The 26,980-nt window shown below is 39.0% G+C and overlaps 1 protein-coding gene across 1 annotated transcript; it reads left to right on the top strand.

Annotated features, from left to right (window-relative positions):
* The first annotated feature begins 384 nt into the window (after positions 1-384).
* On the top strand, positions 385-26,702 carry LOC119491773 (beta-galactosidase-1-like protein 2). The gene is made up of 19 exons (XM_037775988.1): positions 385-850; positions 4,046-4,231; positions 4,445-4,513; positions 4,956-5,051; positions 5,955-6,063; positions 7,270-7,362; positions 7,535-7,616; positions 8,401-8,465; positions 9,601-9,685; positions 13,618-13,761; positions 14,529-14,609; positions 16,745-16,851; positions 18,851-18,997; positions 19,408-19,479; positions 19,851-19,929; positions 20,853-20,940; positions 22,876-22,990; positions 24,348-24,464; positions 25,406-26,702. The coding sequence occupies exons 1-19, from the start codon at positions 762-764 to the stop codon at positions 25,490-25,492; spliced, it is 1,911 nt and encodes a 636-aa protein (XP_037631916.1). The 5' UTR covers positions 385-761; the 3' UTR covers positions 25,493-26,702.
* Positions 26,703-26,980: the final 278 nt, after the last annotated feature.

The following is a 26,980-nucleotide window of genomic DNA, read 5'->3' on the forward strand; positions in this document are numbered from 1 at the left end:
ACTTTAAAGCATGTAAACATGTTCTAGTAGTAACACAAAATACAAGTATGAACCTGAAAATTAGCATAATATGGGTCCTTTAAAAAATAATAAAAAGCAAGGAAAGTTTTAATTGGAGATGGGTTGCAGGAAACGCAAGCGGTTGTGGCATATTTGAAGGAGATTGGAATATATATCAGTTTTTTTTTCTTTAATTATTAATGCTATAATTTAATTATTTACCTAATGATATAAAGTAATCCAAGGACAATAATATTTCATACTACGTTACTCTGGTACAGTAGGTGGTTGTATGCGCTTTATAATTAACGACTGCAACCAGCTGCAGCACACTAAAAGAAATAAAGAACAGGTTTTACATTTTTTTTTTTGCGTTTCTTCTGCAGCGTAATTGTGCGACGGTCCCTACATGCAGGACTCAGTAACTCGGGTGTTTGTTCGTCCTACTTTTAGACTACTGGCGCTTCTAGCTGCCATAATGAGAAACTAAGTTTAATTTTTCATAGACTGTATTTAGTTTCTTTTTAATTATTAAACCCGGAAGTAACGTTGCGGATAACGCAGCGTGGTGTGAACATGGGGTAGAGCAACTTGTCATGTCAGTTTTGACAGGTTTTGTGAAACTGGATGAGTCTAATAACAGGAATGTAATCGGTCGACCACTTTGGAAAGCTAAAGATACCTTATGCACTTTAATAGAAACATTACAGGCTGCAACTGTTGCTGAAGTCGTGCTGCAACTACCAAAGTAAAGCTCATCAATGGCTGCATTTCGTCTGTCCCTAAAGCAAAGATATCTTCTCCTGCTGTGTTTTGCTGCAGGACTGATAGTTGCTTATCAGTTTTCAAGGTAAGGAAAACACTTCAACAACAACTAACCCTGAAGGGAGTCTAACCAGTAGTCAACTCTTAACCGGAGTCATGCGTGCAGTGATGAGTGAGTACCGCACGCGCTGACTCTTCTAATGTAAACTGTTGCAGTCAAGTTGGTTAAAGTTACTGCCATGTGCTTTGGTCTATTCAATTCAATTCATCTTTATTGACAGACTCGAAGTCCATTATAAAACATACAACACAAACAACAATACATACATTAAAATAGAAACTGCCACTTTTTTTATAAAAGACAGTTATACCAGTGTTTCCACTGGGGGGACTGGTATCGTGTAACACTAACACTAGGATTTGACAGTAGCATGATAATGGCGTTCTGAGAATCATTTAGCCGACATATACATTTATACATCAGGTTTCTCAACAGAGCCCGGAAAGTGTTGACACCTGCATTACGGAACAGCTTGCTTGCACTACACCACCTGGGTTTCTTAAAGTAATATCCGCATGCAGCACATGTAGGCAACCTGAAGCTTATGCATGCTCACCTTCTTAAACTTGGCCCACAGGGGGGCAGTATAGAGGGGAGTGCAATAGGCTCTAAAGCAGGGGTGCCCAAACTTTTCCATGGAGGGCCAAAACTGGAACTCAATGGTGGGCCACGGGCCAAAATTAAACACCTATTGTATTGTATTGTATTGTATTGTATTGTATTGTATTGTTAAGATGCAAAATGGTACTAGTTCACTTATTTGAATATGTTTCACATAGTTAGCCCCTTAAAACCCACCTGCTGAATACAATTGGGCTCATTTATGCATTTCCAAGACTGTTTAGGGACCCCAGTATGCAGAAATATTAAAATACACCATTTTTAGAATAGGCAAAAATAACACATTTATACTGCATTCAAAGAACTGCATGTTTCCCCCCAGACTGCATGTGATTATCATAAAGTGGGCATGTCTGTAAAGGGGAGACTCGTGGGTACCCATAGAACCCTTTTTCAGTCACATATCTTGAGGTCAGAGGTCAAGGGACCCCTTGACAAATGGCCATGCCAGTTTTTCCCCACCAACATTTAACATAACTTTAGAGTGTTGGCCTCCTTCCTGACAAGCTAATATGACATGATATGGTACTAATGGAGTCCTTGTTTCATATGATGCCGCTATCTTCTAAACATAAACCCGAGCCTGGTACGGCCTCCAAAAGACAGTAAAGTCGGTTGGGTCTTTTAATAAAAGAAAAAATTATTTGCTAACATCTGGCGGGCCAACTCAAACCTGATGGCGGACCAACTTTGGCCCGCGGGCCCCACTTTGGACAGCCCTGCTCTACAGAGACCTATCTTGACATGGTCTGAACACATGTAGAATTTTCTTGCCAACATGTTAGCTTGAGCATATAATATACAGCACTGCCTGTACATGTCGTAATCATCAGACATTTGATCTGTAATGAAATGCCCCAGATATTTTATTTTATTACAAACACATAGCAGTTGTTCTGATAGATTAAAAAAAACAGAAAGCTGAGGTACCTACCTTCTTTTGTTCTACAGAACATGAGAACACTTTTTTTTGCATTGTATTGCACATCATATTTGACCCCATACTCGGAGCATATATTCAGCAGCTGTTGAAACCCAGCACTGCTAGGAGAGACAATAGTTATATCGTCAGCATACATAAAATGGTTTACCAGGGTGTTACCAATCATACAGCATGTTTTACAGCCTCTTAGTTGGTCAGATAACTCATTCATGTACACATTGAAGAGGGCTAGTGAATGTAAACCCCCTTGTCTTACTCCATTAACAACACCAAAGGGATCGGAGACTCGATTGCCCCATTTGACCTGCATATTCTTATAATGCTGTCAGGCACGCCCCTTTGACTAATATTCTGGAGAAAGTTGCCTGTGAGCTTTCACCTGGCTCACCTGTGGACATTGAACGTTACACAAGTTGTGTTAGACTTCAGTTTGTCCTGTTTTGAGGTCCAATCAACATGTAAGTCTCAATGCATTTTTTTTTTTTACTGATCAGAATGAGATCATGCTATTTTTGTATCATTATGCTGAATTATGTACATAGATATGTAGGAGAGCTCTGTGTATATGTATATATATATGTATATATATATACTGCTTATATATATATACATATATATATTCTGTATATATGTACATAAAAAAAAAAATATATATATATATATATTCTCATATATATATGTATATATATATGAGAAATAGCTTAGTTGTCATAATCAAATGGCTTTAGGATAATCAGCCATAACTGAACCTTGCAAGATGTCCAAGCCCCAAGGTGTGCCTCTTCTGTTATTAAAGAGGACCTATTATGCTTATTTTCAGGTGCATACTTATATTTGGATTTCTGCTAGAACATGTTTACATGCTTTAAAGGAACAATAGGTAATATATTTACTGTAATAAATCATAAAATTACCATGATATGTCATCCAAGATTAAGGAAATATGCTAAATTGAAATACTGGCTTCTCTGACAACAGCCAGTAAGTTCTCCTTTGAGATTTCCATTACAGACCGGAACGTCTGGTTTTGTTTTGGCTGGTGTGATCCCGTTCACTGCCCATTTCAACACCCCGTTACCACATATGAAACAAAATTGGCATACAAACACCATGGAAGCAAGCAAACGAACTGGATCAACAGAGATAATGTTAGCGTTAGATTTTACCCGACCCGAAAAGCCTCGGCACATCTCTCTGTGGTCCGTGTGCAGATGGGTTATCAAAGCAGCGAGTATTTGAGACACAAATGTGTTACTTGGTGACATCACCACGTTACAGAAGAAAAAGCAGGACTTCAAGCAAGGCGTTTCAGGCAGTTCAGGAGCAGTGTTTCTGTGGGGGAGAGTAACTCCCTTTGGCCTGGACTTTGGGCTTTGTAACTTTGTAGATCTTTTACATGCAAAAAAAACCTATAACACACTAAAGGAAAGTGAAAAAGGCACAAGAGCATAATAGGTCCTCTTTAATACATTCAAATGCAGTTCTGAACAGGTGGAACTGGGTTTAAATATTTTGCTCAAGGGTATATTTGTTGACAAGCTCGCTTCTCATACAGGAGAAGTTCAGTATGTCTCAAATGTCTTCATGGCTTTCGATCCAGTTGTACTAGTTCAACCAGTTGTTTTTTCAGTTGTAAACTGCATTTTGCCCCCTAGGAATCGCCATGAAGTGAGAATGATAAGCCGTGGGGACGGACTGAGGGCCAACTCGTCTCAGTTCACTCTGGAGGGAGAGCCCTTACGCATCCTGGGGGGCTCCATCCATTACTTCCGTGTCCCCAGAGCCTACTGGGAGGACCGGCTGCTGAAGATGAAGGCCTGTGGCCTCAATACTCTCACCACGTAGGCTCCCACTGCAACTCATGACTGGTTGAATACACAGTGCCTTAAAGCACCAGAATGAACTGTGTCAGACAGTTGTTTAACTGGATATTATATGCAGGTCAAATAAAGTAGAGCAGAAATGAGTCATAAGCCACCAGTTGATTTATATATATATATATATACATAACATTTTAAAAGCACACACAAACTCTCTTTTATTTCTGTTTTCAGGTATGTGCCGTGGAACCTGCATGAGCCTCAGCGAGGGGTGTTCAACTTTCAGGATCAGCTGGATTTAGAGTAAGGGATAGTGAAGGAGAGACTCCTGCAGATGGCACTGTTGCATTGCAGAAGGGCTTAGCTTTCCACGGTCTTGAATAATTTGATACTGCTGAGAGGGTGTACGTTTACCCTTAAGAAATGCTTTTGATTAATTAGCAGTGCACTCAAATCAGTATCAGTGCTTCTTGATTTATTGATAAGCTGGCGTCGATCCATCAAATGTGCTGCTCGCTGTCAAGTTTAGTGCTGGAAGCAGATGTCACCTCAAAACAGAAAAAATGTGATTTAAAAATGGAAAAAAATTGAGAGAAATATTTTAGAATGAATGACATAACATTTGCAATTGAACACCTGCTTTAATTGAGAATAACTATCTGCCCCCGCTTTATATTTGCTGCAGTAAACATTTTAAATTGACATGTATTGATAATAAATAACATTGTTTGTATCTTTATCTTAGAGCCTACCTCCGCCTTGCAGCCAGCTTGGGCCTCTGGGTGATTCTGCGTCCAGGGCCGTACATCTGTGCTGAGTGGGATTTAGGGGGACTACCCAGGTAAAAATCACAGTCAAGTGTTGTCTTTGCAGATATTTTGTATATGCCTTCCAGCCACATGTTAAAGCCTTATTGTAGAATAGCCAGTGGGGTGCTAAATTAATCCCTTAAATTGGCTTTGTTCAGTCAGGTAATCTGTTTGTTAGCGGTGTCTTTGCTGCAGGCTAAATCCATTAAATTTGTGGAAATAATTTAATGATGTGAATTATTTCAAGTGTGCTCTCTCTCTCTCCTATGACGAAGTAGTATGTCCCGATTGGATGCATATTGCATGCAACAGTACGTACTTTGTAAGGGCAGCTGAAGTATGTACTAAAAGTAAGAAGGAAAAGTGTGCCATTTGGACCGCACCCATTGTCTTGGTGAGATTGGTCCACCTTACAGTGTTGTACAGATATGATAGAAAGACAACCAGGCTTTACATACAGTGTAAGACAGGATGTTATGCATCATGTGAGTAACCTCCAATGTTACTCAGATGAAAGTCACCGATGATTTACCAGACGTTTAGTGTGAGGAGAACATTAATTAAATCTGACATGCATATCTCCTTGAAAGGATGAATTCATTTAGTTCTGTAATCAAAATAGATTTGAACAGATAATGGGGTGAATGTTGGAGGGGAAAAAGACTGGAAGGAGGTATTTTTGGAGTAGTTTTGCCTTCAGGGAATGTGAGGTAATATTTATTTGATAATCATCTAAACAGAGTGTTTCTAGGGGCACGCAGTGAAGCATGACTTCCTCTGCTGCACTGCACTTTATGATAGTCATGCTTAGGTTGGTGCGATTACCTTCGATGGCTAAAAAACCTAAAGAGAGTTCCCAGCACAGCACTTTCAAGAACTCGTGTGATATGTTGCTTTTTGGACATTTTAAAGGTTTTGTTGTGATTTGTTTTCAGTTGGCTACTACGGGATCAAAACATGAAACTGAGAACAACGTACCCGGGATTCACGGACGCAGTCAACTCCTTCTTTAATCAACTCATTAAGAGAGTTGTTCCACATCAGGTACTTTCCATTTTAGCTCGATAGAAATGTAAAATTATTTGATTGATGTACACACTACAATGTTTTCTAGAAAAAGTATATGAGGCCAAATATTTAATACAAAAAACATGAATAAAATGCATTTATGCTCAAAATAGACAAGCTTTTTCAAGTTTTCATGGTTACATGCATACAAACTTCTGTCAATTAATTTAGAAAGTATCCAATCCCAAAAACATTTTCTATTATTTTCATGATAGAATCCTTGTATTCACAATCATATTTTATCCCTGCATGCAGTATTTCTGTTACCTCCTCCTAATAAATTTCAATAACTCAGGCTGTTCTCATACACCGTTCGTAGCTATACCTACGAAAAGTAATGCTCTGTAATTCGTATATATCCTACAATTTCAATTTGTATGTAATCCACGTAATCATGAACAAAGGAGGGTGGAAAGAGGAGATGTCACACGTTATCATCGTCATATCACATTTACAACACATGCGCAGTAAAATCTGGTCTGTACTCGCCAAAATTTAGCCAATAGCAACGCACGACCGCAGCTCCTGTTACACTGCGCATGTGTCATACCCCATAGCTCAAGACCAAAAGGACCCCGTGTCCCGGCCTCTTTCAATAAGCCTTGTCATGAAACGCCTCGTAGGCAGGAGGTTGGGGTGGATGGATGGATGGGTCAAAAAACACCGGACTTTCACCCTGGAGACCGCTGTTATTTATTTGTCACCGAACTTCCATACTTAAGTTACGCCACTTCCAAAGTTATTTTAAACCCAAACCCCAAAGTAGTTTTGTTGCCCTAAACCTTGTTTCCTGTGAAGATAGAAGTTTGTTTTGATCAGACTGTATGCATGTAACGAGTGGAAATTGACATGTGCGTCACGTGTTGCTGGACATTCGTAGGAAAAAAGCACTAAAAATTAGATATCTTTTTGTAAGATATCATAAGAACCGTTGTATAAAGGGACATTGAATAAATAGCTGCTGTTGGCCATTATGTTAAAGATAGTTAGCAATACAATGCACCACACACACTTAAATAGTTTCCCAGCCATATTTTATTTTTATCAGCTCCATGCATCATTGAACAAGATCTGATTTCCATTCACAGTGTTTTTAAAATTCAGCTGTATTGAGGGTAGGAATGGTCAAGAACTGGTGCCAGGCCCTAATGTGTGTTCTTTATTCGCATAATCAATGCGCAGTACTCCGAGGGTGGCCCAATTATCGCAGTTCAAGTGGAGAATGAATATGGCTCATATGCTAAAGATGAAAAGTACATGCCTTTCATCAAGGAGGTAAGAAACTAAATTGTATATTATTTAAATTAAACAAGCTCATAGATGAGAGTGCACTTTAGTTTGTTCTTCCTGCTGTCCTTTACTCGCTCTCCTTTTCACTTAATTTGAAAAAAATCATAAATTATATTTCAGAGAGAACCTCCATTTTTATAATCCTCCTTTTTTCCAGGCGTTATTGTCAAGGGGCATCACAGAGCTGCTGCTGACCTCAGACAACAAGGGAGGACTAAAGCGTGGAGGAGTGAAAGGAGGTATTGTCAGATGGGCTGACAGACAAACAAGACTGTGCATACATACACACACCCAAACAGACACACACAGATACAGTATGGTGGTTGGTGTGTTGTGTTTTCACACAACGACGAGTTCTGAGCTAAAGTGTGTCTGGGTGTCAGGCAGCTGCAGCTCAGGACTACACACAAAGCACTCTGTGTTGTACCAGGAAGTTGTTCTTTTTGCATGTACACTGGCATAAACATTGTGACACATATGCTTTTTTAATGCACACACATTAGCAAACATTGTTTTAACACCACAATAATACATTTCTTTACTGAGATGGAGAGTATTTCTGTTTTTATAATCACTGCAGTGCAAACCATGCATTGTCATCATCATAATTACAGGACAGGGTCCTTCAGAGTATTGTTACAATAAACTCTCCTCTGGGTATTTTTTTATAAATGCATATTTCTTAGCCCTGATTTGCATTTTATAGGTGAACAGTTGGGAGTTTAATGCCTTGTTACCTGATTCCTAACGCTGAAGCTTTCATTAGACCCTTTTAATGCCTATTAACTTTGTGATTTGAAGAGAATTTTGCTTTATATGGAAGTTTGAGGTGCTAATGTATGTGAAACTACTTATCCTTTTTTAAAGACAACAATATAAGTATGTGTAAGTACAACTCAAATCAACAATCATTCCATGAAGCTCTTTCTAAAGAATGCTTGGTTTTGGTATGAACTGGTGTTCTGCATCTTTGTTAGTTTGCATTTGTGTTAATAATATTGTTCTACCTTTTTGTGTCTGAAGCACTAGAAACCATCAATTTCCAGAAACTGAACAGGAATGACATCAAGTATCTGGAAGGAATACAAGTGAGTCTTATTTGTGTGTTTACATTGTTCATTATTAGTTAATCCACATTTTTAGATGTGTCTAACTGACTAATAGGGAAAACAATCTCTGAAATTGGTACAGTATTGAGGGAGAGCGCTGTAGACGGTAGCTGCTCATGGGCTGCGATGTGGTGCAATTAGGACAAGCTGGAACCGTCATCTCCGTCCACTGAAAGTGCTTGTTTTTGCAATGACAGGCTCTGATTGTTATTATAAGTGTCTGATAACATTATGGAAAGGGTCTCGCTCAAGGAGAAGTCTCGTTCTAAAATCTGGCGAGGTGACGTGTTGCCGGAAGACAACGGTGGAATAGTGGAATACATCCATCGTAATGGAAACACTGCAAGTGCCAGCCGGGCAGAGTTTGTTGTGTTGGAGTATAGAAAGTGTAGCTTAGTGTTATCTAAAAGATTTTCAATGTCATCTTGGCTGAATATTTAGATGATTTCCACAATGTGGATGAGGTCTTTGAATTCGATGGCCGCCCGTTTTTATTTGAGCCAGAGTATACGGATATTCAGATTTCACAATGAGACTTCTCCTTCAACGGGTCTTGGACACAATAACAAACAGTACGGATCAAGTGAAAGGTAAGAAATACGTTTTATATCTCTGTTGGGTCCTTTCCATTATGTTGTCAGACACTTATGATAACAATCTGAGCCTGTTAGTGGCAAAAACAAGCACTTTTAGTGAACATATTGTTGCATTGATGCTGCTCACTTGCCTTCGCAGCTTGTTTCGCGGTTGCCGGTTACAGCGTTCTCCCTCAATACTGGACCTATTTCAGAAATTGTTGCCGCCATTAGTCAGTTAGACACAAGCACATGAGAAAATAGGGTTGAAAAATACCAAAGTTACCCTTTAACATCAAACAGACACATCATTAGCAGTCATTCCTCTTTCCAATAAATACACTCTCCAGGTAAATCCCAGTGAAACTTTGGGGTGTCTTACCTTAAAAGGACAAGTTAGAGACCTGAAAGAATATCTTTAATCTTAAGACAATTTATTCAAGGTTCGTTCAAGTGCAATTAGGTAGTAAGGTAGGAAAGAAACGGAAAAGTCATTCAGACGTATCTTTTGTTTAATTGACCATTTTTTCTCCCACTAGCCTCAGATGCCTATGATGGTGATGGAGTACTGGTCTGGCTGGTTTGATCTTTGGGGAGATCTTCATCATGTGTACACAGCTGAAGGTAAGACTGACTTAGGATAGGTACTAGACAGGTTTTCTTTAGAGAGGGCTATAGGATCCCTTGTAAGACTAAGACAGGATTTCTGCTGATGGATTCTTTGAGAGGGTGAAACGGTTTCTTTCTGTACAGAAGGTCGATAATACTGGCTAATTTGAGATGGAGGTAAGACAGGTTTTGTGTTGCGAGTCAATACAGAACCTCTGAAGGTAAAGCAGACTGTCTTGAGGGTGAGACAGAGTCTCAGTGCCTTAGGGTAAGAAAAGCTTAAGACAAACCTTTTTTTGCTGAGAATAAAACAGTCTCTGTGCCAGGGGAGACACAGGGTTCGGACAAGCTCATTGCTTTGGAGGTTGTGTAAGATAAATTCTCCAGACTGAGTGTAAGAAAGTCTCTCTAGTTCCTTCACAAAAGGCACAGAGCCCACTCAGTGCAGCTGGGACGTGCAGCTTAGCATATGGTCATTTCTTCCTTGTTTTGTGGCTTTGTCAGAGATTTATATACTTTTCATGCATGGTGGGTTGCGAGCCAAGTATCACAAACCAGAGTCTATGTCCCATCCTCTCGACTTTATCTCTGGGCCATATCTTTGATGTTCAGAGGCTAGATTCTTCAAACACGTCTTTGTACAGGATTGTTCAAAGATGTGCTCCACCGATTCTCACTGACTGTACTGAGCCCAGGTGGAGGTGTTACACATTCATCTCATGCCCTCACACTTCCTTTGTATCCACATACATGCTCTAGCTACACATGCAGATACACACTAGGATTGTCTTGCCCTTGGCTGCATTAAATGAGGTTTCAGTTGATGGGTACTTTCCTATTAATGATATGCTAAAATGTCCTATAGAGCAGCAGCAATTAATCAATTAGTTGACAACTATTAAATGAATCAACTATTTTGCGAATCAATTAATCAGTTTGAGCAATTTTCGAAGAAAAAAATTGTCAAAATTCTCTGAAGCTTCTTAATTGTGAATATTTTCTGGTTTCTTTACTCCTCTATGACAGTAAACTGAATATCTTTGAGTTGTGGACGAAACAAGACATTTGAGGACGTCATCTTGGGCTTTGGGAAACAATGATTGACATTTTACCATTTTCTTACATTTTATAGAGCAAACAACAAATCGATGAAAATAATTTGTAGTTGCGGCCCTAATGTCCTAGAAGTGACAGGCTGTATATGTGCTGAAATATTTAACTGCACCTGAACATTAGACATGGCAAAATATGTGAGATCTAGGACAAAGTTATATTTACATCCACTGTTTCTCACCCAAATGCATTGTGTTTATCCTTGTGGCCTTAACAAAGATGTTGAACACACTTTCTTCCTCGTAAAACATTTGCGGAGCATATTTTCTGGAGGAATTTGAAATCTACTCGGTTTACATTCATGGATTCTTGCTATCAGTCTTCTTCTTGTTGGTTGGTGCATTGCTACATTTCTTGGCTCCTTATTGCACCAACTGTCGATTAGTGGCATAGTGTGAAACTATTGGCAGGACTGTGTATCATGTCACCCACGTGCAGTGGTGGAGGAAAGATTCAGATCCTTTACTTGTGTAAAAGGAATAAAAACAACAATGTAGAACTCTTACTTAACTAAAAAATACATTGCTATTTTCAGCAAAATGTTCTTAAAGTATCAGAAATAAAAGTAGGGAGGGCCCATAGTGTGAAATGAAAATATGAAGCTTGACTTCAAATCTGCATTGAAAAGATGCTGGAATATTTGTATCATGTGTTTTGAGAAAATAAGGACTCAATTATAAACTAAATCATAGACTTGAAAATAAGGAGATTTTGCAGGGAACAACTGCATCATAGTTTATAAGGTGATCATATGTTTTGTATAAAACACCTTAATTAGTAAAGTAAATGGTAACTATAGCTGTTAAATGAATGTAGTGGAGTAAAAAGTACAATATTTCCATCTCATATGTAGTCAAGTGAAAGTATAAAGTATCATAAAATGGAAATAGCCAAGTACAAGTACCTCAAAATTGTTTTGTAGCTTTCCACATACATAATGCATCCTTGTGCAAAAAATAGTGAAAAAGTCCTTTGCAATATCCCAGAGCCCAAGGTAGTGTTGTAGTGCTTGAGATCGGTATTGGTCTCAAGACCAAATTTGAAGGTCTCAGTCTCGGAATCAACCACATTTTTACTCGGTCTCGTCTCGGTCTCTTTATTTCAAGACCAGTCAAGACCACGAATGTGGGGGCATCACTAAATTGCCTCTTTATTGTTTGATTTGTTAACGTTATTACTGTAATTGCTCATAGAAAAGACAGGAAAATTCACATACAATTCACCTCTGCAATGCCATTTGATTATTTTATCATTTCTCATGGTACACTTGTACATACACACATATACAGTATTTATCGTATTAAAAGAGGTGAATGAAGAGGAATCTGTATTTGTTTTCTGAGGGTGTTTTTATGGGAATGTGGATCTTTCAGATCAATTTGAGGAGTGCCTATGGTTTGCATGTTCCACATTTTATCATAAATGTGTCATACTGTGTGGGACTCGCACTGGTCTGGTCTTGGTCTTGACTCGGTCTCAACCCCTCAAAGTTTTGGTCTTGTCTCGGTCTCAATAAACTCTGGTCTTGGTCATGACTTGGTCTCGGTTTAGGTGGTCTTAACTACAACACTGGCCCAGTGTCTTGAAATTGCTTGTTTTGTTTCGATTAACAGTCCATAATTCAAACATATTTAATTTGGAATGATATAAAAAAGAAAAACATAAAATCTTTCCATTTGAGAAGCTGCAACCAGTGAATGTTTGGCATTACACTTGACAATTAATGGATTTTCAAAATTAATTCTCTGTTTATTGAATAATTGATTAATCCACTAGTTTCAGCTACATGTCACAAACACATGTGCCATAAACTGTTGAAGGTTGAATCACCTTGTCCTGGCTGTTGGTATGAGCCCTTAAGCTATGTAAAGTCCTAGTATGATATTAATGTAAAAGAGCCAGCGGCTAACTCGTATAGTATGTACTTTACTGTATCTCCCACATACCAGATAACATGGTCCACATGCTGCAGCCAGGAGGGTGATATATTTAATGTAATGTGCAGTCGTGACATACATGATAGCACCTGTTTCACAATTATAAAGACTAATGCTATCACCATCTTCAGTGCTCTCAGAAATATCTTATTTCAAACAGCCACAAGCTTCCTTTTTGCTCTCTGTCATTCCCAGCAGCCATCCACATCTTTGCAAAAAAAATGTTCTGAAAATGAAGGCTTCCTTATGTATTTTCTCCTCAGTGAGAAAGGGATAAGGGGAAAAAAAGACCCTGGCCATGCAGAAAGTGTCACAGCTGTGAAATGAATGCTGGTATTCAGAGGGGATTCATGTCCTTGACAGTTCAGTGCTCTGCAGACTGCAACACACCCAACAGTCGGTCACAGCTAGTGCCACCGCCATGAAACCAACCGAGTCCGGCTCTGTCACTCACCCTGCTCAATTGTTATTCACTAAGGCTCATGCCCTTGATTCAGATCATTAAAGTCAGTCCAATTTGACTACTAAAGTCCAATTTGAATACTTAATTACCTGCTCTGCTATGTTCGCTGCAAACTATAGGTAGCTAATTTGTGCACGGAGGTGGGCAATTTTTATGGGTGTGAACATTGCACCGTAATGAATTATAGTAACCTGTAATAGGATGTGTGGCTGAGGTCTTTCCATGTTTCAATTGGAGTGGAATTGAGGGCAATAGGGTTATTGAAATCATTTTTTTTCCCTTTTTGTTACTCATGGCTCTTAATGTTTAGCTTTGTGTTTGTTATTCTCTGATTTACTCACTGGTTATATCAAAATAATGAATTAGGCAATAGCTTACGACCGAACAGTGCCCTTTAGACTTATACGTATTAAATGTTTTTTTCTTTTTTGCAGACATGATACCTGTGGTCACAGAGATCCTGAAGCTGGACATGTCCATCAACCTCTACATGTTCCACGGAGGAACAAATTTTGGCTTCATGAGCGGAGCGTTTGAGGTTGGATTGCCAGCACCGAAACCTATGGTGACAAGCTATGGTATGTTTAATGATGACCAGCATTTTGTAACATTTGAATGAGCACAATTCCCTTTGAGTAAGGAGAAATATTATCATATACAGGGTTGATAGGTCTGGGTTGACCTATAGGCTCATGCCACAAGGATTCAACACAAAACTGCATTTTAATAGCCAGACCCATATTCTCAATTACTTATGTTTCTGTTGATTTTATAATTATTTTTAAAGTCCACTGATTCTGCATCAGTGTAGGCTGAACAATCCATAAAGCTTGTAAATAAGTAAATAATCATCAAACAATATCCTTTTTGAAATACAGACTGAGCCTATCTGCTTGAATCAAATGTGAATAGGCTGGAGATGGCGCTATCTCTACTCCTGAGCCTCTGACCTTCGGCTGCTTTGAAATTTGAATATGCAGTGTGCATTAATGAATTCATTACCTAATAAAATGCTCGGGAAATGTAAATTAAAGATGGTACAATGGGTTTTATATCTTCCTCTAGGGTACTTAACATTGTAATGACCTCGTTCTTGAGAAAAGAGAAGAATTTTGAAAACTGCTCCCCAGCAGGGGAGACCACCTCTGACCTTCAGCCGTCGTCATACCTGTGTTTACCTTTTTGCCTCAATTTTCTGTCAAGATAACCTAAAATGTGTCTCAGCCCGCTGCTGTCTCAAGATGTTTGATAGGGGAGCATAGTGAAAGCATCTGCCACGGTAAGAGGCATCCCTGCCTCTCTCCGGCGCCCGAGCCTGCTGTTCTGATAGCGCATTATCTTTCAGATTACGATGCTCCATTATCCGAGGCTGGGGATTACACCACCAAGTACCATCTTCTGAGGAATTTATTCAGCCGCTACCACGGTGAGTGTTGTGTGTTGTTGCAGAGTCGGGCCCCACATCTTCTGTCTCTCTTTCTCTCCCTTCCCTTTCATCTCCCCACTTAAGTTAATTCTCCTTGTAGAACCTGCTCTCTGTTGGCTAAACTGGGATAACTTTGCATATGATTACAAGCACGGATTAGATATGGGTTTGTGTGTTTGTGCATGTGTGTGAGATTTCTGCCCAAAGTCAAAGACCCTCAATTACCACCCATTGTGAAAATTACATACTAGGCCTTTTATCATGTTTATTGCCGCTGCATTTTTCTCTGTTTGTAAAACAAGGGTTTGTGGTTGGGGGCAGAAGTCTCAAGTGTTTTGTGGCCAGAACTGAAAATGTAGCTTTTGGCAATCTAGGATTGAATCCAGCACAGCAAAGTAATAATTTGCCCAGAGTTGTGGTGATTGAGGATAGTTTGAAAGGCTGCTTGTGCGTGATTCATCCTTATGTTTTGTAGTCTGCTGAACAATGAGCAGTGGCCTGGATATGAGAGTGAGTCTGAGAAGGCTTTTTGTTCTGCTCATCAACTTCAAACACATGACCCAGTTCTTTAATTAGATCATTTTGATATTTTATTATTGTTTGGTTGTCAAATCACGTATATTGTGTCAGTTACTCTTTGCCGCGTGGTTTTGTTTTTGCATAACCTGGCATGGATTCAGTCTGATGTGTCAAAAGTCTAACACTGATCTTTGACAACAACATGGCTCTTAAGATAGACCTGTGACATATATGCTTTGGGGCTTTCTTATTATTACAAAGCTGTCAAAAATTGCAAAAATACAGTATATAATACTGCTATTTAAGCTACACATTCATTTGCACCACAGTCTGTCTGTGCACTTGCAGTATGCCAACTCCCTATTCATGGTACCAGTTTATGATAGCTTCATAGAAATGTCTTTCCAACGCACACTCTTCCCCTCTTAGATTTGACACGTTATAAACACCAACAAAGGCACAGGCTTGTAAGCGTTGTAGAGAGCCATTTAGGAGAAAGGTGTTGGCCGTTATCCTCGAAGCTTTCCTTAAGTGATCCAGCTGTTACCACTAGGTGATGAGGAAATGCTGTCAAGCCTATACCAGAGGGACCGCTGGTGTCTCTGCATGCTTTAACACCTTTAAAAGCAGTGAGAGGGCATGGGCAACCACTGTTAATTGTTGTAACGAGAGTGTTTTGCAACATGGAGCACAAACTGGATGCTGTTGTGGAGGGCAAATGGCTCACCCAAGGAGCCTGAAAAGCAGTTTCCAAGGGACAGGTCACCTTTTTGATTGGTATTGATTGATTCATAGACTTTAGAGCAGGAACCTCATGTAGGATAATGCAGAATGGGACAATCTTTCTATCTATCTATCTATTAATTATCCTACGTTTTTCTTAGTACCAGCTGTAACCAAAACATTGTTTTAGTTTGCTTTTAGACTTAACATGGTTTACATATTAAATTTACAAAACAGACCTCCTCAGGCTCCATCTTTCTCTCTCTGGGGGGTGATAACCAGGCAGCATCCTCTGGGTCTGAAAAGTGAAGCCAATGCAGAAGTGCCTTAAACTTGCATTCTTTCTAATAGCCAGCAGGGGGCGACTCCTCTGGTTGCAAAAAGAAGTCTGATTGTATACAAGTCTATGAGAAAATGAGCCTACTTCTCACTTGATTTATTACCTCAGTAAACATTGTAAACATGAGTTTATGGTCTCAATCGCTAGTTTCAAGTCTTCCTCAATACAGCATGATGCTCATTGATTAAATTATGGTCCCGTTTAGAGTCAAATAGACGATAAAGCAGGGTATGCTTTAGGGCGTGGCTACTTTGTGATTGACCGGTTGCTACCACAGCGTTGTCCGGGCTTTGAGTTGTCTGTGTTTTTGTCTTACAACTTTAAACCTTTCACAGCTTGGCAAGTGTTAAGATATTTCTTTAAATATCAGAATCTTTAACTCCGTTCTCTGACTGAATGTGGGCAGTGAATGCATCATGTTGTATTCATTAAAAAAAAAATCCCCTTAGTTTAGACTTGTTTGCATCCCCTGGGTAAATACAGGATGAAGGAAATGCAAATAAATGAATATACAGACTGCATCCTACCCTCATTTTCCCTCCTTGTTTTCCAGCCCAGCCTCTCCCTGAACTGCCCTCTCATCAGGAGAGGAGAGCGTACCATCCTGTTGTCATCCAGCAGCACCTGTCTCTGTGGGACAGTCTGCATCTCACCGACAAGGTAAGCTACAGACGCACACAGAGTGCCAAATTTGGAGGCACTGAAATAATAAACATCGTCCATGTAGCATTGCTCAAAACAGAGGCAGAAGGTTGTTGACAGACAACAGTAATACACAAACTATTGAATGCATAAGTTATAACACAAAAGCCAATCAAATAAACTCAAAGAGAATTTGCTGTCAATTATATGGATGTGCAGCCCGTTGTGGTCTGTTTACTTTTAAAAAAAAAATGTATTCTCATGCTCAAAAAGCCTTGCATAGCACATGAGGCTGTCCTAGTCCGAGGACAGGTGTATTTACAGGAGCACAAGCTCCCTATCAAATACCTGTTACCAGTATTTATTATTATTTGTTAGCAGCTTTGCTAACCTTATTTTACAGTCAGTCAACATTAGCAAATGATAGAAGTCCAAGTCCCCATCTCTGCCAGGAAGCCATTTGGTCTCTCCAAATGATAACAAGTCATAAGATATACAGTAACATATGTTCCTCTAATACTTAAACCAAACCCCCTACAGAATAATTTCATTTCTAATTTGAAGCTCTGAAAATCACAAAGTAAAGGCCTTTACACAGCAGGGCATTTTTTGGGGGGATTATTTTGCATGTCAATATATTTTTCTGAACTGTTGTTTTTGTCATGAATACTTTCACACAGAATGTGGATTTTATTCGGCGAAAAAGCGGTGTAATTTCTTTTTTGTGGAACAAGGTCGATTTCCTGAGCTTTCGCACTGCGAATAAAGACATCAACCAATCACGTTGTGCAGAACGGGTTGAGTTGCGCCTATATTTATGGAACAACAACACAGATGCTCTGTAGTCTGAACCAGGACGGAAAACTTTATTGCTCCTTTCAACCTTGACAAGGCAGCGCAGACAAGATCCACTCCTTTTGTTCTTACCTTTCACAATAAAAGCCCCAGACATATAATATTCGCAGGCGAGTATTTCGTATTTTCATGTTGTTTATTCGTCACATCCCCGGTGTGTGAAGGCCTTTAGCTACATACAGGTAAGGTAATCTGAAAGTGAAAAGTGAGCTTGCAGTCATCATCCACCACCAGCTTGGACTCCTGGACCTGTTGAGGAAGTCTGAGAAGGGAAGTAAATGAGCAGCACTCCTCCCTTAAATGAACATGAGATGCCCCTGAGCAAGACATCCTCTCCTAACTTCACTAGCGGCTTGCTCAGGGACCAGCAGTAACCAACGGTGTGCAGCTTTATGACTGTAAAGCAGGTTGTTGTGGAAATAAAACATGAATACAACAGAAAATCTCCCCTTGCCAAAAGACTGGTTAAAAACGTGTTTGGAAGGTGTCATCATGTCTGTTCGCTTTCATGTCCACTACTCTAGTTTAGCCATTTACACCGTGCTCTTCAGGGGCATTTATATTCAAACCAGATGTAGCACGTCTGGCAGTCGCTTACAACATTAATTATTCACTCCCCGTCGCAATAATTTGCTTCCCTGTGAGACGACAATTACTTTGCCCCTGACCAGCCACACTTGTTCAAAAAGAGCATTTTCTCTTCGGAGGCTTCAGAGAGACTGAGTGGGATGCCTGGGTTTGATATTGTATCTGTGTGTTTGGAGGTACGTGGTTAATCGTGTCATAGCATCGAGTGTTTATTGTGTCGTGAAGAGTGCATAACGCACCTCCCGAGGGTGTGCAAAAGACTGCTGCTGAATAAAAGGATTGCTCTGAACGCCAGACAGGAAAGCTTCATTAGGTTTGATAAATCATCACTTTGGGTGAAGCCATCTTGCGAGTGGGAGATAGTGCGGCGGGAATGATAAGATCCCATCTGCACTGAGAGTGGTTTCGAGATTGTGTGTTCACTTAAAATACAGCAAACTTCATATAACCATTTAAAAAAACAAACAAAAAAAAACCGTTGAATTTCTGCAGCACATTTAAACGTCAAATTTCGGCAGCACATTGAAACACCTTGTGTCTGTCTTAAGCTCTTCATTTGTATATTTTTTTTCAGCCTTTGAAGTCAGAGATGCCGGTGAACATGGAGAATCTCCCTGTCAACAACAACAACGGTCAGTCTTACGGCTACACGCTGTATGAGACCACCATCACCAGCAAAGGAGCCCTCAACTCAAAGAACAACATCAGAGACAGAGCACTGGTAAAGACAGGAAGACAGACGCCGACATAATGCATCCGCAATCACACATTTACACTTTCCTTTGTGAGAATGTTTGCACCCCTGATCTGTGAACTTGTGGAGTACAATTAACAAGCTCAGGCTGCTACCAGTTGCTCTGGTGTTAATGTCAAACAGTCATAGTTCTCAAAAGTTGATGTCTAAAAACTTCAATGAAAGACTGAATGTTATGTGAAGACAAATACATTAATGCTTCATGTTGACGGCAGGTGTTCAGGTTATTTTATACATTCATTTACATGCAGTCTACAAATAGGTGGGGGAAGGTTTGGTGCTCCTGCTGAGCCTTTTCTCTCTGTTCTGGTCACATTAGCAACACAAATATTAAATAGTTTCTGATGTGGTGTATTACTTTTTCTTTTTCTTCCTAGGTTTTTGTGGACAAGCACTTGGTTGGTGTTCTGGATTATAAGACGCAAGAACTTCCACTCCCTGATGGGAAGGTACCTTGTGTGTGTGTGTGTGTGTGTGTTTTTGTAGTTAAAAACCTACTCTGCGGTTAGTTACTTTCAGAAGCATAACGTTATTAATATTTAACAGCATGTGAAAGCTTCAGGGGATGCTGATAGATGTTTTTGGCAGCAAGGTCCCCGTATTAAGCCAACAGCAAAACCTTCAAATGACTGTTTATCTCAACAAATTTGAACAGTCAACGCCAACGTTACGGGAAAGTGCAGACTCAGATCGGCCTTACTAAAGCCAGACTAGCTGAAAGGAATTTCTTTGCCTACTTTTTGTTGTTAATTCTTTCCATTGAGGAATACTGCTGTATTTTAGTAATACCTCTCATGTGTTGTGCATTTTTCCACTGAAGGGAAAAAGAACTCTGAGTTTACTGGTGGAGAACTGCGGAAGAGTGAATTATGGGGAAACTCTGGATGAGCAGCGCAAAGGTACAAGTTGTTCTGTTAACTGATGGCTGTGTAGACGTTCCAGTCAGGACAAGTATTGCCGAATTATCTTTTTCATTAGATACCTTGAAGGAAACTAATTAACAATGTTGTTAACCCTTATGCATCACTAAGGATGTTTTGGGGTTTTGAATTTGTATTTCTTTGATCATTTTGGCTGTGTTAATGCATATGGCATTTTGATAAGGGTGTGAGTTATTTTTTTTTATTATGGAAAAACAACCCCAGCTCCTATGATAAGTTTATATTAAAGTGTGTAGCCAAAATCAGTTTAGTTTATTCACAAATAGTTAAAATTCAAGTACAATCATAAGACATAATGGAGATATGTGAAATTGGACACACTGATAAGCCTTCTAATAAGTTGTCTAAAGACACTAAGAAGATAGTATGTAAAATACAGACATTCACATTGTTAAGGACAAACCTATTAAAACCACAATTTTTATCCCACGGCCATTACCACGTAAAATCATGCATTGTACTATATCGGGATTTCAATCTGGAGCCCTGGCTTCAAAATTGTATTTTTTTTACTATTTTTCCTGCAGTGTTTGATTGCAATGCATCAAAATCAATATTGTTGCTAATCATTGACATATCCCAGACTGCTAGTTCCCCCTAGCATTTAGTATACAGAAAATAAATCAGATTTTTTTTTTTTTTTTTGTTCATAACAACAGGGGCATTATGTAAACAAACTGGCATTTAAAGGGTTACAATTCTGAAAATGAATAAATAAAGTTGGTTATAAAATTAAATCAGTGAAAGTTGAAAATAATATTATGCAATTTTATAGCAGTTTTTTGACACGGACATATTTGTCCTTCTAAGGACAAAGGGATGCACAATGGTTAAGATCAATAAGGTAAAAAAACTTAAAGCAGCTTTGACTCACCTTTCAGGTCTTGTTGGAGATATCGAGATAAACAAGCGCCCCCTCCGTGACTTCATTATTCGTAGTTTGGATATGAAGCCAGGCTTTGTAAACAGGTTCGTGTCTTTCAATTATTACCCAGTTTCCCTCCATGTTTGTTTTTCTCTGTCATTACGCCTGCATGCTCCTGATTTAATCCAGCTCATTATCTCCCTGCTTAACACAATTACGGTGGGAACATGATGGCAAAATGCAGAAATCAAAACAAGCCTTCCATTCCAGCGTCTCATGTTAAACATCTTAAATTATGAGCAGAACAGTAGGTAGATCACTGCTGGAGTCAGTTAAGATCTGTACTGTTCTCAATGTTCTAGAGGCTCAACATGATAGGAAAACATTTACCTTTTTGTGACTAAATAGTAAAAAGTAAATAAATCTGATATTTACTTTTTCACAAGCACAATGTGTTCATAATACACAGTACTAGCAGAATCCAAACTAATTTTAGCTTCAGGTGAATACAATAAAGAAAAAACCTCGTAAAAATATAATTCATTGTAAGTTGAATTTCAGTTAGCAGCATGTATCTGACTAGCCTTCAGGGCAGCTGAACTCTCGCAATGTCACGAGATCACGCGAGAATTGTGGGATCAATTGTTACATGACAATCCATCTAGTCAGGCTTCAAGTAATGCATTTGTGTCCGGCTCACCAGACAACGGACCAAGCAGCTTCCTGTGAGGAGCTACTGGCCGTTACGGGCCTGACTCAGGTGTGTGAGACCATAATGTAAGACGACACGGAGAGCCGACTGTTCGCTCTAAACAACAATAGCAGCTCCTTGAGAGGTTGACGTAGATGTTGCAATAGCATCACATATATCAGAACTAAAGAGTATTTCTTCATTCAAAGAAGAGCATGGCACTGAACGTGTAAAGAACGGCACTGAACGTGTAAAGTACGGCGAGGATTTCGCCTTCAGTTAGTTTTGCTTTCGTTAGTTTGATTGACAGATGGTTCATCCAATCACCTGCCGTGTATTTTTTTTTAAACAGTTTCCAATGACGGCTACTCAGATGGCTCTGCGAAACAAACCTTCTGACAGGGTCAGGCTAGTGTCTGATGACTTAAATGTAAGATTTCAAACAGCCAGAAAATCATTACAGCTGCATTCACACCAGATCCGGCAGTGTGGCGAAAACACAAGTCCTATTTGTGTATTTGGGCTGCGGTTGGCAAACTTTAATATGGCACCCATCCCATAAGGTAATTTCTCCACACCAGCCAAGCATTATAAGGGCATTTTGGCAGGGCCCAATGCATGCAAATGCATTCCCTTGTGATGTTTCCACATTATGATATTATGATGCCTTCCTGTATATCACATGCAATATTAGTTTCATTAACACCAGATTGAAGTAAAATATCTTCCACAACCCTTCCCAGTCACATAATCCTTGTTGATATTCAGGATTTCTAGTTGTTTTCTTGTATTGATTACCGTCAGTATTTAACTCATATTTGTTGCACAGATAATAAACATCAAGGTCACTAGGATTATCTGACTTTCTAGTTTCTTTAGAGGTTTATATTTGTACTTAGTGGATTATCTACATATATTTTCAAGTCATTTTTGGTTTCTCCTCATGTACTGAAAAATTGCAATCTCTTTACCTCAGCATTATCTTGAAAATGTCAAGGCCTGAAGCCCTGTATGAGTGAACACTAACAAAACGGAGGAAGGAATTTTTCTTCTATCATGACAACCTTTTGAATTCACACAAAACAAAGATAGTGATTCTGAATATTTCCCCTGCCATCCATGTCCAAGGTTTCACTTGACATTTACTGTAGGCGCATAAATATGAATGACATGATACACTGTTGGCCTAAACACCTAAAAGTCAATACTGAGTTTTTGAGGAAAAACTGCAGCAGAGTGTATCTAAATATTACATAAGAGAATCGAGATTTGTGCTTTCATGCTATGAAACATACAGCATTGTGGAAAAAGTCATCTGAAAAGTGCAAAATGTGTTCTCCTTTTACAGACTTGAAAGTTCAAGCCACTGGATGTCGATGCGTCAGCGGCCCTCCTTCCCAGGGTTTTTCCAGACCAGACTCTACGTGAACAGTTTCCCTAAAGACACCTTCATCAAACTCCCTGTGAGTAGGACAGAAATCCAGTACAGCAGCACCTCAGACTCAGAAACTGACATTAAGTTTATTCAATACCTCTTTGACTAAATCTGAACCAAAAATGGAGCGTTAATTAAAACAAAGGACAGTATTTTGTACAGGGCTGCATTATTTGATAGAATTACCGTACATTGACTGGTGTTTGGGTTATTTTGCCCAACCTCTCATAGATTCACAATATAAATGAAAGTTAAAAACACCAAGTTAGCTGCAACTATTGATTATTTTCATTATTTATTATTTTCTTTATGAATCGATTAGTTGCTTGGTCTATAAAATGTCAGAAAAGGGTGAAAAATATCGATTAGTGTTTCCCAAAGCCCAAGATGACGTCCTCAAATGTCTGAATCAGAGAATTTTTGTTTCTTAAAAAATGACCCAAACGATTATTAAAATAGTTGGCGATTAATTTAATAGTTGACAAGTAATCGATTAACGAATTAATCGTTGCAGCATCAGTAAAGACATTTATTAAATCAGATATGAATGTCAGGTTTTACTTCCTCTAGATTTAAGAAAAATCAAGCTGTCAATACTTTCATAGATAACTCACATACTACTGGTTTTAGTCATTATTACCTGAGCTTTAGCCAGACAGTTTTGGTAGCGCAGGACTGATATTTATTCATACAGTTCTGGTTCAGTAAGATGTCTTCACCACATAGACAGTAGACATGGGAATCTCTCCTTTATAGATCTGATAGAAATTTTGACACCAGAAATTCAGATTCAGTGTGAATTTATTCACATCTTTTATTTGATCTTTATTATGTACCGTTAGATTACAATATTATTAGTGATTATGCCTCCTTCAGAAATATTGGAATATTACAATATAGTTTGGTTTGGCAATTTGTATTGTCCCCAGAGAAATAGTTCTTTGAGAAGCATTATTGAGTGCAACTTACTTAATATTAATTGTATATATTTACACAATAATATTATTTTATTAGTGAGAACAGACAGCATCTTAAAAGGCTCTTTACAGAAAAGAGGATCTGATGATGATCCAATATTTATGCAGTTTTACATAATGCGGTTATTGATTGAATAAGCGCCTCTTTACCCTCTTATTATACTGTAAATCTCTCAGCTTTTTTTAGCTTGTAACTTGAAGCTCAAAGTGAAGTGGCTGGATGTAGAGAAGTGAAGCGAAGAGCTGCAATTAACAACAGCTCAGGATGTATGAAGCAAGAGGTGCGAATCACATTAGAAAGGAAGGCTTGACATGTGGTGTTTCTCGACGTGTTTCTTCTTTTACCCATCAGCATTTAATTGGCTGAACCTGCCTGTTGTCATGGTGAACTGTCACTTGTGTTCACAGGGATGGAGCAAAGGTGTGGTGTTTATCAACGGCAGGAATCTGGGTCGCTACCGGTCCGTCGGTCCTCAGCAAACTCTCTACGTCCCAGGTCCCTGGCTTCACAGGGGGGACAACCAGGTACATTACTTCTGTCTTATATATACGAGATACTAAAGTCACTTAAGCATTAGTAACCTTTCACCAAAGGTATCCTCAGTCCCATATGTTTGTTATTTAACGGGATATTAAAAAAATATACTAAACACATCACAGTGATATATACAGGACAGTTAGGCCATGGAATAACTTTTTGTTGTGTATAGTGCTGCCACATGGTTACATTTAAAGCACTTTTAAAGGGTAACTTTGGTCATTTTCAACCCTATTTTCCCATGTTTAAAAAAAATCATTCCGTATTGTATGTATGTTTTATGTTTTGATATGCGTTATTTTGTTTTTAACAGCGAGCAAATTCCTCAAAATTGGATGGCAATTCGCTAGGTGGCACTAGTTACATGAAAGGTCTATTGAAGGAGGCTGGGACACGGGCGGACACGGGTCTTGGGGTATGGGGTATGACGCATGCGCACTGTAACTGAAGCTGTGGTTGTGCGTTGCGATTGGCTCAATTTCGGTGCAGACCAGATTTTACTGCGCATGTGTTGTACCCCAAAGATATGACGCATTGATGAACATTAATGTCTATCACTATTTGATGCAGGTCTGAATCCAGATGCAAATATAAACCTTTTGTACTATTGAAATAACTAATTTAAAGGACTGTGTGCATCTGTGGCAGAGTGCTATATACTGTAGTTCCTGCAGTCACATGCTCCTCACTTCCAGTAATACGGCAAAAGTTCCAGTATACAGCTAGTGATTTTCATCACCCTGGAGTTTGTTGTTGAACTCTGGAGCACTTTCTGGAGAAGGCCTTAGCTACATGTACTCTATCTACTGTGTTTCTGCCTTTCGCAACTTTTTAATTTCTGTGCATATATTTACGTTGGTGCTCAACCACCCACTCTCGTTGTCCTCTCATGACCTCAGCTAAGTTGGTATTGTTTGCTTTATTACAGGTCATAGTGTTTGAGGAGCAGGAAACAGATGGTAAGATTCAATTCGCCAGCAGCCCTGACTATGGCATGACCGTTGATGTCCAGTGAGGACGGGAGGTGAGAAGGGAGCGTGGATGAGGAGAGGAGGATGATGGGAGAGTAGCTGGGAAAGGGCACAACAGAGGCGATTGCCGCGAGCTTCGTGTACTCGGGCACTAACGCCGTGCCGTGACCAGCAGCACTCAAAAGTGACACACGTTAGTGAACATGGCATCTGTCTCATCAGAAGACACCAACACGGCGGTTATTCCAGTTTTTCATTTACTGACTGTATTTATTATGACATTCTGTTGGATCCTTTTTTGTTCACTTTAGTAACGGTATCATTAACATGCATTCATATACTTCATAACTGGAGACCAAGGGATGGTCGTTGATTATAATGAAGTGTTATAAAATCTCATCCTCCTACAGACTTAAGTTATGAATTACAGGCTGTGTAAAAAGAGCTGTGAATAAAAGTAAAGGTGGGTACGACCTCTGTGTCAGTAAGGCAGCCTGTGAACTGCTTTATTTGTCCTGCACATCGAGAGCCTGTTTGATATAACACGGGTTGCTTTTCAAATTTACCCTCTTATGATATTCTGTGAACTCCTGCAGAGAAGTCAAGTTCACAAGCTGTGTTTGAAGAGAGTTTTTTTAAAACTCAACTCGTGTGGTGCTAACCAGCCTGCCATCACATTATTTTCTGATGCCACAGTGAAACTTTGCTGTCACATTTGAAGACTAAACAGTGTATTTTATGGCATTGTATTAGCTATATATGGATAGGTGGCATGACCATGTTTTTTCATAATTTTGATGATGATGGTCGTTACAAAATCTAATATTTTTTCACCTACTGCTTGGATTTAGTTTGAATTTGCACTAATAATGCCCAGATATCTGCCGCACGCCTCAAAACAATATGAATATCAAAATATGTATTTATTACAAAACTAGAGCCAAGACACTTTTTAATACAAAGTTGTCATAGACAGAAATTTCACACAGACACATTTTTAAAAGAAAATTACTTTTACGTAAGGTAATATATGATGGTAGGTTGGCACAGTTAAGGCCATCACATAGATTAAGAAACTTTGTACAAAAACAATAAAGGTGGTGCAGTAAAGCAAAATGTGTAAAGTGAAGGGTAAAAAAGTTTTTTTTTTTTTCATGTTAATATGTAACAAAGTATGACAAAATAAACTGTTTTATTGCTTTTACTGTATACTTTTGGAGATATATCAGAAATAAAATGTTAACTCCATTAAACCCCATGGAGCTCAGGATTTAAAAAGTATAAAAGCAATACATTTACATCTCCTTTTTTCAGGACAAACAGGAATATCAGAATATGCTACAGTGATGCCACATTAATGTATTAATAGTTATATCACCATAAATACAAAAGAAAAACAAAAATGGAAATTTAATCTCTGAATTGAATTGATGCTGAGGGAAGGGAACTGGTAGTGAATCTTAATGAAGTCGGTATGTGATCTCATCTCTTACAAAGAAGTTCTGGGGAAAAGTCTTTCTTTTTTTTTTTCA

The sequence above is a fragment of the Sebastes umbrosus genome, chromosome 7, assembly GCF_015220745.1.
Source record: "Sebastes umbrosus isolate fSebUmb1 chromosome 7, fSebUmb1.pri, whole genome shotgun sequence".
NCBI lineage: Eukaryota > Metazoa > Chordata > Actinopteri > Perciformes > Sebastidae > Sebastes > Sebastes umbrosus.

What these genes read in the sequence shown, in the direction of transcription:
- LOC119491773 (XM_037775988.1), top strand. Translation starts at nt 762, where the DNA reads ATGGCTGCATTTCGTCTGTCCCTAAAGCAAAGATATCTTCTCCTGCTG. An exon ending in ACATGCCTTTCATCAAGGAG is followed by an intron (nt 7,363 to 7,534) that starts GTAAGAAACTAA and finishes CCTTTTTTCCAG; the next exon opens with GCGTTATTGTCAAGGGGCAT. An exon ending in ACATCAGAGACAGAGCACTG is followed by an intron (nt 18,998 to 19,407) that starts GTAAAGACAGGA and finishes TTTTCTTCCTAG; the next exon opens with GTTTTTGTGGACAAGCACTT.